A 16,556-nucleotide genomic window follows, 5' to 3' on the forward strand; every position below is an offset into this window, starting at 1 on the left:
CGCCATCCTGTCCTGGGTAGTACAGCTTCCGTACCATACACATAAGCCATAAGTGAGCACGCTCTCAATGGCACAGTGATAGAAGGCAAGCAGCAGTTTCTGTGGAAGATGGTTTTTCCTTAGGATTCTTAAAAAGTACAGTCTCTGCTGTGCCTTCTTCACAAGCCCCCTTGTGTTGACACTCCAGGACAGATCCTCTTGTAATTCAATACCCAAAAATCTGAACGTTGTTACCCTCTCCACACAGACCCCATCAATCAAAAGTGGCTGGACATTGCTCTTCTGTCTCCTGAAGTCCACCACAAGCTCCTTTGTCTTCCTTGTATTTATGAGCAAGTTGTTAGCTCTGCACCACTCTGTCAGCCGCTCCACCTCATCTCTGTAGTCCGTTTCACCCTCCCTTTCAGAGATGAGCCCAATCACAGTTGTGTCATCTGCAAATTTGACAACCCTATTACTAGGGTGAGCAGCGGCACAATCGTACGTGTAGAGAATATAAAGGAGCGGACTAAGTACGCATCCCTGTGGTGTTCCTGTGTTAGTCTTAAGTGTATTAGAGGTATAAGGGCCTAGGTAAAGTTGTCTAGGTATGTCAAGTAATGTTGTGTAAGTTTTGTTCTATGAAACACTGCATGTTTAAGTTTCGGGAAGTATGCTAGATATGAGGGAGAACTTGACTACTCCTTTCCTCTGTAGGCAAGACACAGGAAGTAGTCTTGAAGAAGCTAGAATACATTTATGCAAAACAGAAAGCGGTAGAAGCACAAAAGAAGCAGCAGCAAGCAGAACCTATGGATGTGGTTGAAACTCTGGAGACTGCTAAGCCCTCAGTGGAAAACAGCCCCTCTTCTCTCTTTAAAGAGATGAAACCAGCAACCTTGTCCAGCAAGCATACAAAACCATTGATACTTTCCAGGAAAGGAAGCTGTGCCACAGGTAGGCTAAGTGAACATGGATTAGTTGAATATCACACAAATGGGTATTCTTGGAAGCATTGTATCTGCAAGTCTCACATAGCCTGCTATATTATGCATAGTGCAAGTTTTTTTTTAATTAAAACAAAAGTAAGGAGACTTACCAATAGAAAACATGTAATTCTCACATACCTCTAGTATATAGTTCAGCCTGTGTAAGACAGTACTTTGTTACTGCCATCTGATTTTAATATTTTTTGCAAAATTAATTTGTTTTCACATTTGCTGCTTAAAACTTGCTGTGTGATGTTAAATTTGTTAGTATTGGTAACAGTGGGTTACATTTTTGAATGCTACGAGGTTGATTGGTGAAGTTAATATTGATATATATAACGCTGCTTCACTTTTTACACTCTTATCTTCACACATCTTTCTTTTGACTTCCTTGTAGGGGACATACCCATGACATTAACAAATGCTAGCCTAGTAATGACAGCAAATGGCCAGGTGCTTGCATTCAAGAGTCCCTTGGTGCCAGGACAAGTTGCTGCCTTCCCTTCTACACTCCTGCAAACTGAACTCAAATCAGAGGCTGACAGCAGTAATGGGACAGGACAGCCAGGTAAGGGTCACAAAATGACTGAAAAATCAAAGCTGGATGCGTGACTATTTCTGAATGGAACTTTTAAAAGCAAGCATTCTTCATAAAAAGTGAAAAATATTTCTCTTCCAGTTTCCAGTCTTGATATTTAAAAAATGCAATACTTATTTCTGTATCTATGCCTTAGAGAAGTAGATAATTGATTTTTGCTGAAGGAATATCAAGGAGATATTGATATACAAATAGTACAAGGAATCTTGTGGATGGTACCTGTTACTAGATGAGATGAAACAAAATGTTCCTCTGAAACCATGTGTTTACCATAATAGCTAATCTGCTTAATATTTGTTTCCTTGAAAGTATGTGTGAAAGTTAACTCACTGTTTCTCGCTTAATATAAGGTATTGCTTCTGTGATGATTCAGTTGCCAGGCTCAGCAGTACCAGTGGAAGTGAAAGGTATCCTTCCGAACTCCACAGTTCCCATTACCTTGTCTGCTGTAACCAGTAACTCACTCACTCCAGTTGCAGAAACAGCTCCAGAGCTCACTTCAGGTAAACTTGCATTAGTTCCTTACTAAATTTCTGGCACTGAAAAAATGAATTCTAACTGCAATAACTTACATGCTTCCTCTTTCACCCTATTGTATTTAATTGATTTATAGAAATACATATATACTACCCTCTTGCAAAAGATCAGGGCGGTGTACAGCAACATAAAAAAACCTTTAAAAGAAGCATAGAATGATCACAAAAATGACTGGCTACTCAAGGAAGTGTAAACAACTACATAAGCCTGTCAGGATGTAATAAATATTACTGTCTCACCTCAACAGTCCTTTGTTGCCAAAAATGTACAGTGCAGACTTTCCAGCACTGCCCACAAATGATTTGTGTTAGAACTCGCCACATATGCGATCACTATAGTTAAAGAAGTTCATAGTGTATGTCTCAAGTCTCACAGGTGTTCCCATGCAAATGTGGCCTGTGCTGCTTTAAAATGTGGGTGCAGTAACAAAAACTTCATTATATTCACATGTACAGTGCTGGGGTAGGGGTGTATTTGGCAGTATAAAGATTACCTCATGAACAACTGGCATCCAGCACCTCTGAGGATAAGGCATGTATGCCTGGACCTATGAGTAGTTGTTGTCAGTGGCCATAGCGTGAATTGCCCCAGAAATGATACAGGCAGCAGAAGATTGTCCCTAAAATTGACCTCTGCACCAGAGAATTAAAAAGTAGCTGATGTAACACAGCTTTTTTAATGGGTTCAGTGAAGAATCTGTGAAATGACAGACCAGTTAGCTTAACATCTGCTCAGCTTAAAATAGTGGAAATTATTATTAAATACCTTTTTTTACAGGACTTCCTTACCCCAGTCCAGGGTCCTAATTTGTCGTCCCCCCCACTCCACTTTTTGTCCACATGCCAGTCCACTGATTGGGACTGTAAAAAGAAAAAAGAGAAATAAAGTAGACACACACCCAGCCCCTTACCCTGAAAGAGATGCAAACTGCACTTTTGAGGCGACAGTTTGAATTCATCAGCTGAGGAAGAGGGTACACTGTGTGTACTGTATGTGTACACTGTGCACATACATGAGTTTTGCATTCGAGGGCAGTGGGTGGCTAGAGGTGAAAATGACCCTCAGGCCAAATGTGGCTTGCCACCCTGATTCCTGCTGAAGGAGAATGTTTTTTATTACTTCTGCAAAAGGAAGTTCTGCCTCGCCCAGCTGTTGGAGTTCTTCAAGAGTATTGGTTATCAGGGTTATGGAAAGAGGGTGGTCCTCTTCTGAATCAGTAACTGCTTAAAGAGCAGGCAGCACAGAGTAGAAATAAATGGATAGTTTTTATGGAGAAGGGAAATCTTGGGATCCCCCAAGTAATAGTTTGGTGTTTTTTAACTTCATAAATAATCTAGAGCAGTGGTTCCCAATTAGCTAAGTACTGCTGACCCACTGTTTCTCAAATGTCAACAAAATGGCAAATGAGGTTTATTATAAATAACTGTGAAGTGATGCAGATTGGGGCAATTCCCCCCCCCAAAAACAACAACAACAACAACTTCAGGGTATGTTTATAAGGCCTGAACGGGCAGAGGCTAACAAGGAAGGAGATCTGTTGAAGTGATAAGTGGTTTACATTTGGAGAAGCCGTTTAGGACAGATCCTGTCTCCAGTATTCTAACAGGCCTTTCTTTGTTCTGGCTTACAGAAACTGAAGACTCATTCATGATGCCAAGAATAGTAAATGTGACATCACTGGCTACTGAAGAAGATACAAATTTAAACCTGGATGCAAATAAGAATCCTGATGTAACCTTGGATACTGATTCCCAGACACCTGAGTCTTCCTTGCAGGTAGTATCACATAAAACTACTGATCTTCGGTCACCAGAAGAAGCAGAACCTTCTTCTGTAAAAGGGAGAGGCACTACTGGAGCAGTACATGATTCTCTTAAGCGAAAAGAGAATTTCCCACAAATAACAAATGTCTCTAGTTTGAAGGCATCCCCAGAACCACTTGCAACAAAACCGGAAGAGTTAGCCGGAAATCAGGCAAGGTTAAAACAGATGAACAAGGGAAGTGATGGACAAAAATCAAAAGAGTCTTCATTTCAAAAGCTGCAAATTAATGAACCCAATGACTCCGGGATAGAAATGGAGCTGCAAAAAGTAGCCTCTGCAATACATGAACCAGCACTGGATGCAAATGACTTAATGGGCATAGAGGAGACTGATGACACAGATGAAACCCTCACCTCTCTGCTGAATGAAATTGCATTTCTCAATCAGCAGTTGAATGACGATGCTTCAGACATATCAGAACTCCCCAACTCCCTGAGCTCTGGCTTTTCTCTAGGAGATATGGAAAGTCGCAGGCAATCAACTACTGCAGAAGGCTCTCCCTTTCCGTTTGGTGCCATGAGTGGGAGCTTTAAGGACCTTTCAATAGTTCAAGAGAGCAGTGATTCCATAACTCCTCTTCTGCTTCACTTGGATGATGATGATCTACCTGATGGTAACAAGAACTCGGGAGATCCTTCGTCTGATTCTGATGCTTTAAAAATCATGTTAGGATCTGAAGTAAAGGACCCAAATCCTGATCACTCAGCGGCAAATAGTTGTGGAAGTGGAAAAACTGAGCAATCTGCGGCAAAGACAAGAAGTGTGTCACCTCCCATTCTGCAGATGAAAACTAACCTGGAAGCTGGCAAAGCTGACATGGCATGGAGGCCTATGCCCAAACTGGCACCACTTGGATTAAAAGCTGCTAACTTTCCATTAGAATCAGAGGGACAGAATACTAAGGTGATGCCTTCATTGGCACCCGTTGCTTCAAAAGAGATAAAAACTGCACAGCCAGTGACTAGTCCAAGTCAGGACGGTAATGAAACACTCACTTTAGCACCTGCGGCTGCAGAATCAAAATAGTATTGTGGCTTTACCTTCAGGTGCTTTTTGGTAATAATGTTTGATTTTTCAGAGGCTTTCATAGTTAATCAGAACTTCAATTATGACACATCTCCAACATCTAGATTCTTAGGTTGCATGTGCCAGTGTGCATGTAATATATGAGGCTAGATGTTTGAACTTGATTGGTAAAAGATGACATTCAATAAAGAGTAAGAGACTAGTCGGATAAATTATGCCCTTTTCTGACAGTCACAGAAAGCATCCATTTGAGATATTTTCAAACATTTTTAGCATTTCAGAAAAATTATTCAGGACTGTGAATAGCTTATATACATATATCTTAACATATTACTCAAGGGCCTCATGCAAGCATTTGAGGCACAAGATGTATTTTTTTCTTCTAATATCTATAAATTGAATAGTTTGGGGGCTTCGCTTTTAACCTAGTGAATGTGAAAGGATTTCTTACTATAAAATGATCGTCTATTTTTGTACACAGGCTTTTTTTTGTAAATACATAAAATAATGACATTTCATATATATCAAAAAGTTAATGATTATTTCTAATGATTGTAAATAAGAAATTTTGAGAACTAACATGGCATCTGAGTGCTCTGAGCAGGTCAATCACTGTTAAATCTGAAAATTGCTGCATTTTTCTTGTCTTGCATAATTGTACAAAGCAATGTAGATCTGTGTTCCAGCTATCCTGGCAGAAAGTATTAAGGCTTCCCACTCCCTGTTGTGATTTACTCATATTTGAAGCTCCTATCTGCAGGCTCAACCAGCTGGCGATAGGCAGTCTTCTGCATACATGCTGAAAGTAGTACACAAGGTCCAGTTTGCTCATACAGGAAAGTGTCCTGCATTATACATTAAGCCCCTCCCACTCTCCATCTGTGTGTAGGTTAGGTGTATTGGGGTGGACTTGCACATGATGGGTAGTTTCATTATCATTTCTCATGATGTTGATTAAGTGTAGCCACTGAAATTCCCAATTTAAAGTAAAAAACACAGCACAGGGAAACTAGGATTTATTCTCTTGCCTGGTTCAGTTTTTCACAGAAAATTGCAGCCAAATGCTTTTACCTGCACTAGGAAAAGATACAGATATTAATATATTTTTCTTAATGGGGCTAAAAGCAGCTTGGGGTAAGATAGAGGATACAAAATGAGAAATGGTTAAGACATGCTCTCCCTCCATGCCAGAGCTTCACTTCGAAATGTAGCCTTAGCAATGTGCTTTAAATTTGATTTGATTTGTAATTCTACAAAGTAAAAGTTCTTGATGGGGATGCAGGATCTTGTCAGAGTAATGGAGGAAGCAATTCAGTATCTTCTGTAGTCTTCAGTCTTTTGTAAATTCTCATTTCTTGCATGCTTCATGGTGTTCATTCAGTGCCTTAGGATTTGGAAGGGAACTTAGCATGGTAATCCTAACCTGCTTGGTTAAAATCTAATCCAGCACTTCTGTGTTTAGAGATCAAAATTAGTTCAGTTGGCTAATTTCCCATTTTGTCTGCACTGACACCACCAGTATGCTAGAAACACCACTTCTCATTGGGGCACTTTTTCCTCAGTTTTTCTGCTTCTTCCCTCAGCCCTTTTTTGGCTACCATCTATTTGTATCAAGCTATTTAAAAAATCCAGATAGGGGTCTGACAGAAAAATATACCACTAAAGACACCTTACTTTTTGACAAAACGGCTGGTTTGGAGGGACTGTACGTATGCATTATGATTTAACAATAGGCATCGAAGAATTAAAGGGAAAACTCTGCGTAAGTAATCAGCAAGGATCTTCAAAGTACTGAATACCTTTCTTATAATTATCTCTTTCCTCTCATCCTCCATATATGTGTTTGGCCCCAAGGCAAATCCAAGTACATCCTAAAACAGTTCTATGAGTTTTGTTTCAAATATAGTATGGAAAATTATGTATGGGGATTTTTGTAAATATTTCAAGATTATGAATTTTATAGAGAGTGTTTTGTAATCGAGAGGACAACTGAAACCCTGAAATGAAATGGGCACATTTTCATTTGACCAAGATTTCTGGATATTTGACTTTTAATACATCTGTAAATAGGCTGAAATGTTTTTTTTAAAAAAAGTATAAAGAAATGCCAGATTTCATTTTTACTGTACATTCTCTCTTTTTCTGAATTTTTCCCAAAACTGGTATTTTTGTAAACATTTAACCACAGAGCCTATCTCAGTAACTATAAAATGGAGAATCTGTAATATTAAAATAAATAGTCTTCAGCTAAAAGCTGGCCATGAACCATTATTTCTCTGAAAGAAGGCATATGAAAAATGTTTTATTTGGTACAAGTTACATCAGACATTCCTTGTAGTAATGGTTACAAAATGAAAGTCTTGCTCTGTTGAGTAGGAAGAAAGCAGTCTGAAAAGGAAATAGGCATTAATGAGTTACATAAATGTTTAATGACCAGGGAAGATAGTTCTGGAAGAGGAGGAGCTAAATAGCAGTTAGGCACTCCGCTGACTCATTTGGGACCATGTTGTCTCTACTGTAGCCTAGTGAGGTGGCTGCAAATCGGTAAAAGTTCTAGAATGTTCTTGTTATGATACACACCACCCTCTTTGGCAGAACTGTACCTTTTCCCTTGCTAAATACCGTAGTTCATGGATGGGACTCCCTGAGAATGTGGACTTCCAAGACCATGGTGGGGTCTTGGTGGGGAAGAATCTGGTGGGAGACTGGAACTCTGCCTTGACTATGCATTTTCCAACTTTCATGTAGCAAGAATAAGGTAGAATTGTGTCCTATCAGTAATGGATACCTTTGGGAGAAACAAAAAATCAAGTCCCCATCGTAATGGAAGTGCTAACACTCCCGTAGAGCAACTTTGACCGGCAACTGTCAACTCCCATCTTTTTTGGAGTTCTTATGTAGTACCCACTGCCATGACTTAATTTGCACTGTGGGTACTGCTTCCTTCTTATTAAGAGCTCAAAATGTCCTAGAGCTTGCGTTTGCATGAGAGTGCTGGTTGATAGCCTTACTTATACAGAACTTAACAAGGCAATGACTGCAGCTTGGAACCTCTAAGACAGTGGTGGCCAAACGTGGCCATCCAGCTGTTTTTGGACTACAACTCCCATCATCCCTAGCTAGCAGGACCTGTGGTCAGGGATGATGGGAATTGTAGTCCCAAAACAGCTGGAGGGCCAAGTTTGGCCACCACTGCTGTAAGACAACTTGGAGTGGTTGTGCTGCTGGAAGAGTGTCCAGTTTCTGGAAGGAGCCAGTTTCTGAAGTCACCCTTGTTTTTGTATAATCAGTGATTGCCAGCTTGACTTACATTTTCAATTTAAGAGAAAGCCCCTTAGTTTTGCTATTTATTATTTAGACATGATTCTATAAATATATTCATTAGCAGCATTAGAAAGATGCAGTTGACTAACAACCATGAACATCTAATCTTTACCCCAATCTACCTCCTATGAACCTTGGGCAGCATACATGATTCCCTTCCCTGCTTTATTCTCACAACAGCCATGTGGATTGGTGATGAGATAATAACTGACCCAAGGTGACCCAATGAGCGTCATAGCATAAACCTCTACTGGAGTGAGAGTTGCAAGGGCTGAAAATTGTCCACATTGTTCTCAAAGTCTGCCACAAGGTGATGCCAATTGCTTTAGATTGGCGTGCAGTCCATATCAATGCACTATATCTGTTCTCCGTCTCTCAACACACACAGCTTTGGGCATTAAATGTTTGTAAATGAGACATACAGATCAACTAGTCTAATCCCCTCTGCATACAGATGCCATTGGGCTGCCACAGAGTTTGCAAGGGATCTGCTCATTTTATAGAGATTTCAGTTTTGCAGGTCCTATTCATATAATTCTGTCTTAATTCCAAGCCCTTTAACTATAATGCAGCTCAACCTGTGTGGCTGCAGTCCTAACACCAGTCGTGACTGGTGCCCATTAGACTGGCAGGACAGAAGACAGGGGGATCAAAGTAGGACTGAAAGAGTGATCAATATTTTTGTAAGAAATAATATTGGGAAGCACTATTTCTCTGACATTTCCCATCATGGTCTGAAAGCTGAATCTCATGTGTGTTGAAGGATGTATAAAACTCTCACAATGGATTAAGGGCTATCATGGGTTTGGTTTCAAGTGCTTTTGTATGGACACAGCTTTCTCCTGAGGTAACATGAAGTGTCTCTAAGAATCAGTTACTTTGTTCATTGGTGTGAGCTAGAATGTGACCTGTAGGCCAGTCAGGCTAGGGATTTCACTGAAATGATTCATCTGGGTTGCTGTTTTGCTTGCAGGAAGATGAAGGAGGGAACAGAGAGCTTCTGCATCATAAACACAGCTTGTAAGGCAGCATGCTATCAGTCAGCCCACTTTTTGAAGGTTGATGTACTGACTCACAATATGGGCTTGTAGTGAAATACTTAAGCTACTGCTTCATCATGAACAAAATGAGCTTCAACCTACTTCCCAGAATGCAGAATTGTGGCAGATCCAATTTATCACATTCTACTGTTGAAGCAGTAAAAGAAGCTGAAATGTTCATCAGTTATATATTGTTGCTGGTTTGGGTCAGTCTGCATCATGCCCTGAGTCCCTTCTAATTATTGGGTTCCTGTATCTCTGGGGATGGGACACGGGTGGCTCTGTGGGGGGACACGGGTGGCGCTGTGGGTTAAACCACAGAGCCTAGGACTTGCCGATCATAAGGTCAGCAGTTCGACTCCCCGCAACAGGGTGAGCTCCCGTTGCTCGGTCCCTGCTTCTGCCAACCTAGCAGTTCGAAAGCATGTCAAAGTGCAAGTAGATAAACAGGTACCGCTCCGGCGGGAATGTAAACGGCATTTCCGTGCGCTGCCCTGATTCGCCAGAAGCAGCTTAGTCATGCTGGCCACATGACCCAGAAGTTGTACGCTGGCTCCCTCGGCCAATAAAGCAAGATGAGCGCTGCAACCCCAGAGTCGTCCGTGACTGGACCTAACGTTCAGGGGCCCTTTTACCTTTACTATCTCTGGGGATAGATGTATGAGAGCAAGCTGTCGCAACTAGTCCCTTTAGGCAGTTGCAATACAATGGTTTTAGCTGGCCACTTAAAACACCATGATTAGCATAACCAACAAAGTTGCTGTGTACCATAGGGCAAATGGGTGGGATTTTCCTCTTGCCTGGCTGGTGGCTAGAAAGACAGTGGTCAGAGTTGTGTGAGAGAGCTGAGCAGTAATAAAGCAGGCTGAGCAGCTGAATACAGACCCGTGCTTGATTTGCTCTGGAACCCAAGGCTGTGGCTAGTGGAGAAGCAAGATCTGTTGGGGTGTTAATGTGGGATGGGTTTTAATGAACAGGAGAGGATATAGTAATTCAGTTTATCTCTCCAGGCCCCCATGTGTGTAGGTAGAACAGAGTTTCAAAATCCCATCAGCAGCAGCCAATTTAAAAGCATAGGAATGAGGCTGTAAACCCCTGTTTTTGAGGAAGTCCAGCTGCAAAGTAAGCTGGCTTCCTCCTCCTTACCCCACTTAACAAAGAATCAGGCAACAACTTTAAGATATACTTACTTTATTATCCAAAATGATTTATTTACAGTATAACCAGCTTCAGGCATGTGTCTAAAGCTTGAGCAAGCAGAGGCATGTCTGCATCCAACTCTGATCAACAGAAGAGAGACTAACAGGAGGTACTATGTGCTTCTTCCTCTCCAGGAGAGGAGGGGAATATGACATCACACAGAGCCCTCTCTACCAATTGTATTTCTATGGTCTGAGTATTTGATTATCAGCAATACAGCTCCATGGCATTAGCTGCTTCTCATGTAAACTAGCAAGAATATGCATTTGTTAGGTTTGGCTGCTAATCTCCCACTGTGAACCCCTATGCCCTAGACTCAGGTTGTATATATGTGTAAATAAACCATACATCCTAAAGAGACCACAGTCTCCACTGGCCCTCATTCCAAGGAAACTGAACCCTGGGTAAGTGCCTGGAATCTCTCACCTTTCAAAGATTGGGGTGGCATACAAACAAGAACTATCCAGCAGTCACAGAAGCTCTGTCATTTATTGGCTGAGGGGATGCGGGTGGCGCTGTGCTCTAAACCACTGAGCCTCTTGGGTTTGCCAGTCATAAGGTCGGCAGTTTGAATCCAGGGTGAGATCCCGTTGATTTGTCCCAGCAGTTTGAAAGCATACCAGTGCAAGTAGATAAATAGGTACCACTGTGGCAGGAAGGTAAATGATGTTTCTGTGCGCTCTAGCGTTCATCATTGTGTTCTGTGTGTCAGAAGCTGTTTAGTCATGCTAGCCACATGACCAGGAAAAGCCGTCTGCGGACAAATACCTGCTCCCTCGACCTGAAAGCGGAAATGAGTGCTGCACCCCATAGTCAAATTCTACTGGACTTAACTGTCCAGGGGTCCTTTAGCTTTTAATAAGGACTGTGAGAGTTGTCTTGGGTGGCTGCGGTTTACAAATAAATACGCATACAGTAGCTTTCCCCCGGCTGGTAACCTCAGATGTTTTGGACTAATACGCCCATCCTCCCTAACCACTGGCCATGCTGGGGCTGATGGAAATTGTAGCCCATAACAGCTTGGAGAAGTTGGCCTACAACAGAGAGATAAACAAGGTCATTCTAAATGGATATTAGCTGACAATCCTCATTGGCTTGTATGCAAAACTCTCTTGGAATCATTCTTCTTTCTGACATAATATTTGCTTTTATGGCTTTATTTCTGTAACAACAAAAAGAAATATTGCATAAGGTCAGTGTGTTCTCATATTTATATCTGGTCTTTATCTCCTCCCCACACGCTTAAAAAAAAAAGCAGTTCCTCATGTCCATTTATATTCTAGGGTTGCCTTCTACTGTAATTCTTTTCATCTGTCAAATGAACCGTTTTTTCCTGTTCTCATGGCTTGAAGAAATGTTACTTCGGGCTGTTCTGCCTTGTTGAATGTTATCACTATCTGTTTAGGATATTATAGCTGGTTCAGCTCCCTGGCATCTAGAAAATTTCTTTGGATGAGCTAAGAATCATTCTACAGATTCTTGCATTGCCTACTTTGGAGAATTTCACAACAGCATCATATGAGCAGGCAGATTCTATTCCTTTGTCTTTGCTTGTGTAGTAGAAATACAGTGGTACCTCAGTTTATGAACTTAATCCGTTCCGGAAGTCTGTTCTTAAACCAAAGCCGTTCTTAAACTGAGGCGCGCTTTCCCTAATGAGGCCTCCCACTGCCGGTGCCCTTCCACTGTTTGGCTTCCATTCATAGACCGAGGTAAAGTTCGCTAACCGGAACACTAATTCCGGTTTTGCAGAGTTCTTATACCGAATAGTTCATAAACAGGCCTGTTCTTAAACCGAGGTACCATTGTATATGGTTTGATTGGTCCCAAAGAGTAAGTAGGCAATTATATTTATTATTGTTGCTGGCGTTTGTCACATACAGCAGTGGAGTGCAGAAATAAATAGTCTGGTAAGACTGCTAGTTGAAAGGAAAAAGAAACTGAAGTTTTTTAAAAAACCAAACAAACCCAAAAACTAACAATGTAACACAAGACATTTCATGATGGTCAAGATTCCACCCCCCTTTTTTAAAGAAACATGAATTTGGAGCATAATATCCACCTGTGAGTACCATACAGGTTGTGACTTCAAAATATTTAAGGGATAGAAGAGAACATGCAATTATACATACACACGCAATGAGAAGACTGTAAACTGCCTCTTATGGTTAGCAGAAGTGACAACACGCATGGCTTCATCTCTTTCATTTCTTCTTTTACACTAAGCCATAATAAGCCAAAGGTGTGTGCTGCCGGATATCCTTTGGCCTTAGGCATGATGTGACTCACAGGCTGAAGTGTGAATTTCTGCAGTGTGTCCATTTAATGAAGTGTAGCCAGCGTGACAGCATTCACAGGAATACTTCAGCAGGTGGATGCTGGTTTAGCTTTTAAAAAATAAAAAAATAAAATTACAGCTTTTAGTCACAACAAGGTGCCATGTGTTTTGCTGTGTGCGTGTACAAAAGAGTCCCTGAATTTATAAGAGGTCTAGCAAAATACACTAGGGAGTGTTTTAAGGAATAGTTGCATATATAGGAATTTTGGCTCAAGGGGTTCAACCAAACGGTCTACATAATAGACAGTATGAGATGTTTTCCAAGTGCCTGGCTTTGGCTTATCTGTAGGTGTGGCTCACCCATATCTCACCCATTCCACAATTTTCATGCGTCTGCATGTCATAGCAAAGTGTTCTTCAAACTTGAGTGCCCAGATGTTGGATTACAACTCCTATAACCCCTGACCATTGCCTAAAATGGGGGTGATGGGAGTTGGAGCCCCAAGAGGTTTAAACTGTTTTTAAAAGAAGTTTAAATTGTATGAGTATTGTTATGTTTGCCACCTTTGAAATAAGGTGTGGGGCAGAAATCGAATAAATAAAACAATAAATACTATACTACGCTAAAAAGTATCACATTGAATTTGGCTCGGTAATGAAATTGGCAGCCAGATCTTTGGGCAGAGGTGTAATATTTCATTCCTGTAAGGAACTGTGCTGCAACATTCTGTAGTGACAAAAAGAGCCTGGTGGATCAGGGCAATGGTTCATCCACCCCGGCATCCCGTTCCCACAGAAGCCAGTCAGATGCCTCTGGAAAACCCGCAAGCAGAATTCAAGCACAGGAATACTCTCCCCTCCTGTAGTTTCCAGCTACTGGTAGTCAGTTGCTGCCTCCAACTGTGCCTCCTCTATGAATTTATTTATTAATCCTCTTGCAAAGCCATAATAAATTGGCAGCCATGACTACCTCAGGAGCAAGTTCCATAGTTTAACTCGGCACTGTGCAAAGAAGTACCTGGAGGTCCTGCTTTCTGAACGCTGTGGGTTCCCGTGAAATTGTTTGGTAGCTGAGAGTTTGTATCACGAGCTGACAATTTCAATTATGTCCCATGGGAACATTTTAAATCTGTGAGTGGTCCAATCTCTCCCCTCTCTAGTGCTTCCTGACATGGCTACAGCCAACCAACAAAAGAGAGAAAGGAAAAACTGGTTTGTCCAATCTCCTTCGCTCCCTGGTTTCTGCCCCCAAATGGCCGCCACCTACCAGGAATGCACAAGCAAATAAGGAAGCAGGCAAACTCCGGCTATTCGGATATCTGAATTTGTGGTGTGTATAGGAAGATTTGGGTACTAATTCCTTGTATTCAGAAAAATGTAGAGCAAGCATTTGAAAAGTGGGACGTGTGTACTTTCTCTTCATTTACCTTTTTTTTAGTTTCTGGACCAACCATAAGGAAAGGCCAAAATAGAGTACATTGCAGCAATCCAATATTAAGCTTACCAAAGCCTGGACTCCTGTAGTTAAGCCATCCAGTCTAAGGGAAAGCCACAGCTGTAATAGCAGCCAAAGTCGGTAAAAGGCATTCCTAGCTACTGTGGACACCTGGGCCTCTGGTGCCAAAACACACAGGGGCAGCCATTTTCTTCTCCTATGAGGTGTTGGTGCATCATAACATACTGCACTCCCAGGGGCTTTTTAGTGATAACCTTTCAGGGAGTGTGGCAAGCACTGCACTTTCTGACTGCTCTCTCTCTCTCTCTCCCACACCCACCATGTTTACTCAGAAGGAAACCTCGCCAAGTTCAGTGGAACCTTCTTCCAAAAAAAGCCAGCGCTGGGATTAGAACCTTTGTCAGTCCTTGGCCTAAAGCATTAAAACGAACAAGCCAGCCTGCACCCCTATCACAAACAAACTAACAGGTTCTGTTGATTACAAAGGTGTGGATCAGTATGTTCCCATCCTTTGTGAAGCTTTTCATCCCCAGGCCTCACTTGGGAATTACAACTGTTTCTCCCCTGGGCTTCCAGGTGCATGTTCCCTTATCCAAGGACCCAACCCAGCTAGTTAGAAATAGGGGGATGAGTCATTGCCCTCTCTTCCCACCCATCCTTTGGGAGTAGCAATTAAAAGATAAAAGAGGCAGCCTGATCCTGGACAAAATTCAGAAGCCAAACTAACAGGCCCGGTCTATACAGCAATGGGTTTAAACAGTAACGGGTGTCTATTCAGAAATATGTATTGCAGATTTCAGTGCATCTTGTTTGCAGGTAAAGGGACCCCTGACCGTAAGGTCCAGTTGCAGATGACTCTGGGGTTGTGGCGCTCATCTCGCTTTACTGGCTGAGGGAGCCGGCGTACAGCTTCCAGGTCATGTGGCCAGCATGACTAAGCCGCTTCTGGCGAACCAGAATAAGGTTGCAACCTGAGTCTGGTGGGTTATGGATATAATCAAAGTTCAGAGCCAAAACAAAACATTTGCTGTCTGACATAGAGCAGCAAATAATGCTCCAAGTCAAGGTGTGCATTACCTAAGGTTGGTCAAGTTTTTTCAGCACCCGAAGCAGAAAATTACAACATGTGCCTCTCTCATTCCTGGACACTAAAAATACAAATTATAATATAAGCAGTTTGCTGTTCTATGCCTAATGACAGGGCTGACCCTTTCAAGTTGACTAATGGGCAATTAGCTACAGAAGAGTCACCTTAACCAGTCTGAATGGCCATCTACCTGGAATGTATAATATTTCCCTGGAAGTCATTGCTACCCAGAAACAGGAGTATAGAGGTGATGCATCAATGTCTGTATTTTGAAAATGTGAAATTGCATTGAACCTATAATCTAGGTTCAAAAATCTTTCTTAGTATCATAAACTATGTTTTATGGAAACAGGACTGCATTGTATTAAGCCAGAGTTCCCCACTGTGTGTGAACCAGGGAAGTCTGGCTTAATGGCAGTTCACAAAGAAGGATACGCAGCTAGGATCAGATAATGAGCCAGAAATTAAGAGCCAAACCTAGCACAAGAGGTGAGAGGAAAGGGAACGATTCCATAAACGGACTATTTAATTAAATGCCAAATAAATGGTGCCATCCCACCTTCTTGCCAACCCAACCTCTTTTAATTGGGCTCAGAAACAAAGAAAGTATACAGCATATATTAAAATGTTCACCAAAGTTCTGAAGCACAAAACAGTAAAAGAAGGGGCAGACACAGAAAAACGGCAAGCACTGTATCTGCTAAAAACTGTTGGCATAATTTTGTTAAATTTTGGAACAAAATGGTAGCCCAGATTACAGAATTTTGTGTGAAACTTCCCTCCACAGCACAATTCCTAAATGTTTACTTGAAATTAAGCCCCACTTTGTTCAGTGTTGCTTACTCCCAGGTAAGTTGTTTACAGCAGCCTTACCGCTGTAAGGTTTACTCCGTGTTAGAATATGGAAACCAATGCAGGCACTTGCAAAGTGAGACTATGCAGGGATTACAAACATCCTTCATGTTCATGGGCTTTCTTCAGGAAGTAAATCCTACTGAACAGTATGGGATGTTCTCAAGCAAACTTTAATTGGATCTGACTGTGTGCATTTTTTAAAGGATGCAGGCTAATATCAGATAAATTCCAGGTATCATATTTATTACTGCAAAAAATGGGCAGTTCACACTGCATAGGGAATCATTCTCTCTAGAATCATGATCACTACTAATTTTGCGTTTATTATGCATGAGAACACACTGGAGCGGAGCGGCATTTTAA

At 41.6% G+C, this 16,556-nt stretch overlaps 1 protein-coding gene across 6 annotated transcripts in view; it reads left to right on the forward strand.

The window, feature by feature from the left end:
- LOC309368066 (MAX gene-associated protein-like) overlaps positions 1-7,206 on the forward strand; it is a gene marked incomplete at its 5' end in the record, with an annotated part of 37,803 nt that extends 30,597 nt beyond the window's left edge. For all 6 annotated transcript variants that reach the window (XM_081907849.1, XM_081907846.1, XM_081907850.1 and 3 more), the window contains 4 exons: positions 697-936; positions 1,366-1,536; positions 1,917-2,069; positions 3,734-7,206. In XM_081907849.1, the coding sequence (XP_081763975.1) occupies positions 697-936; positions 1,366-1,536; positions 1,917-2,069; positions 3,734-4,953 (1,784 nt within the window). In that variant the 3' untranslated portion in view covers positions 4,954-7,206. The remainder of the gene's footprint in view (positions 1-696; positions 937-1,365; positions 1,537-1,916; positions 2,070-3,733) is intronic.
- Between the last annotated feature and the right edge of the window lie 9,350 nt (positions 7,207-16,556).

This window comes from Podarcis melisellensis, assembly GCF_964234715.1.
Source record: "Podarcis melisellensis genome assembly, chromosome: 1".
Taxonomy (NCBI): Eukaryota; Metazoa; Chordata; class Lepidosauria; order Squamata; family Lacertidae; genus Podarcis; species Podarcis melisellensis.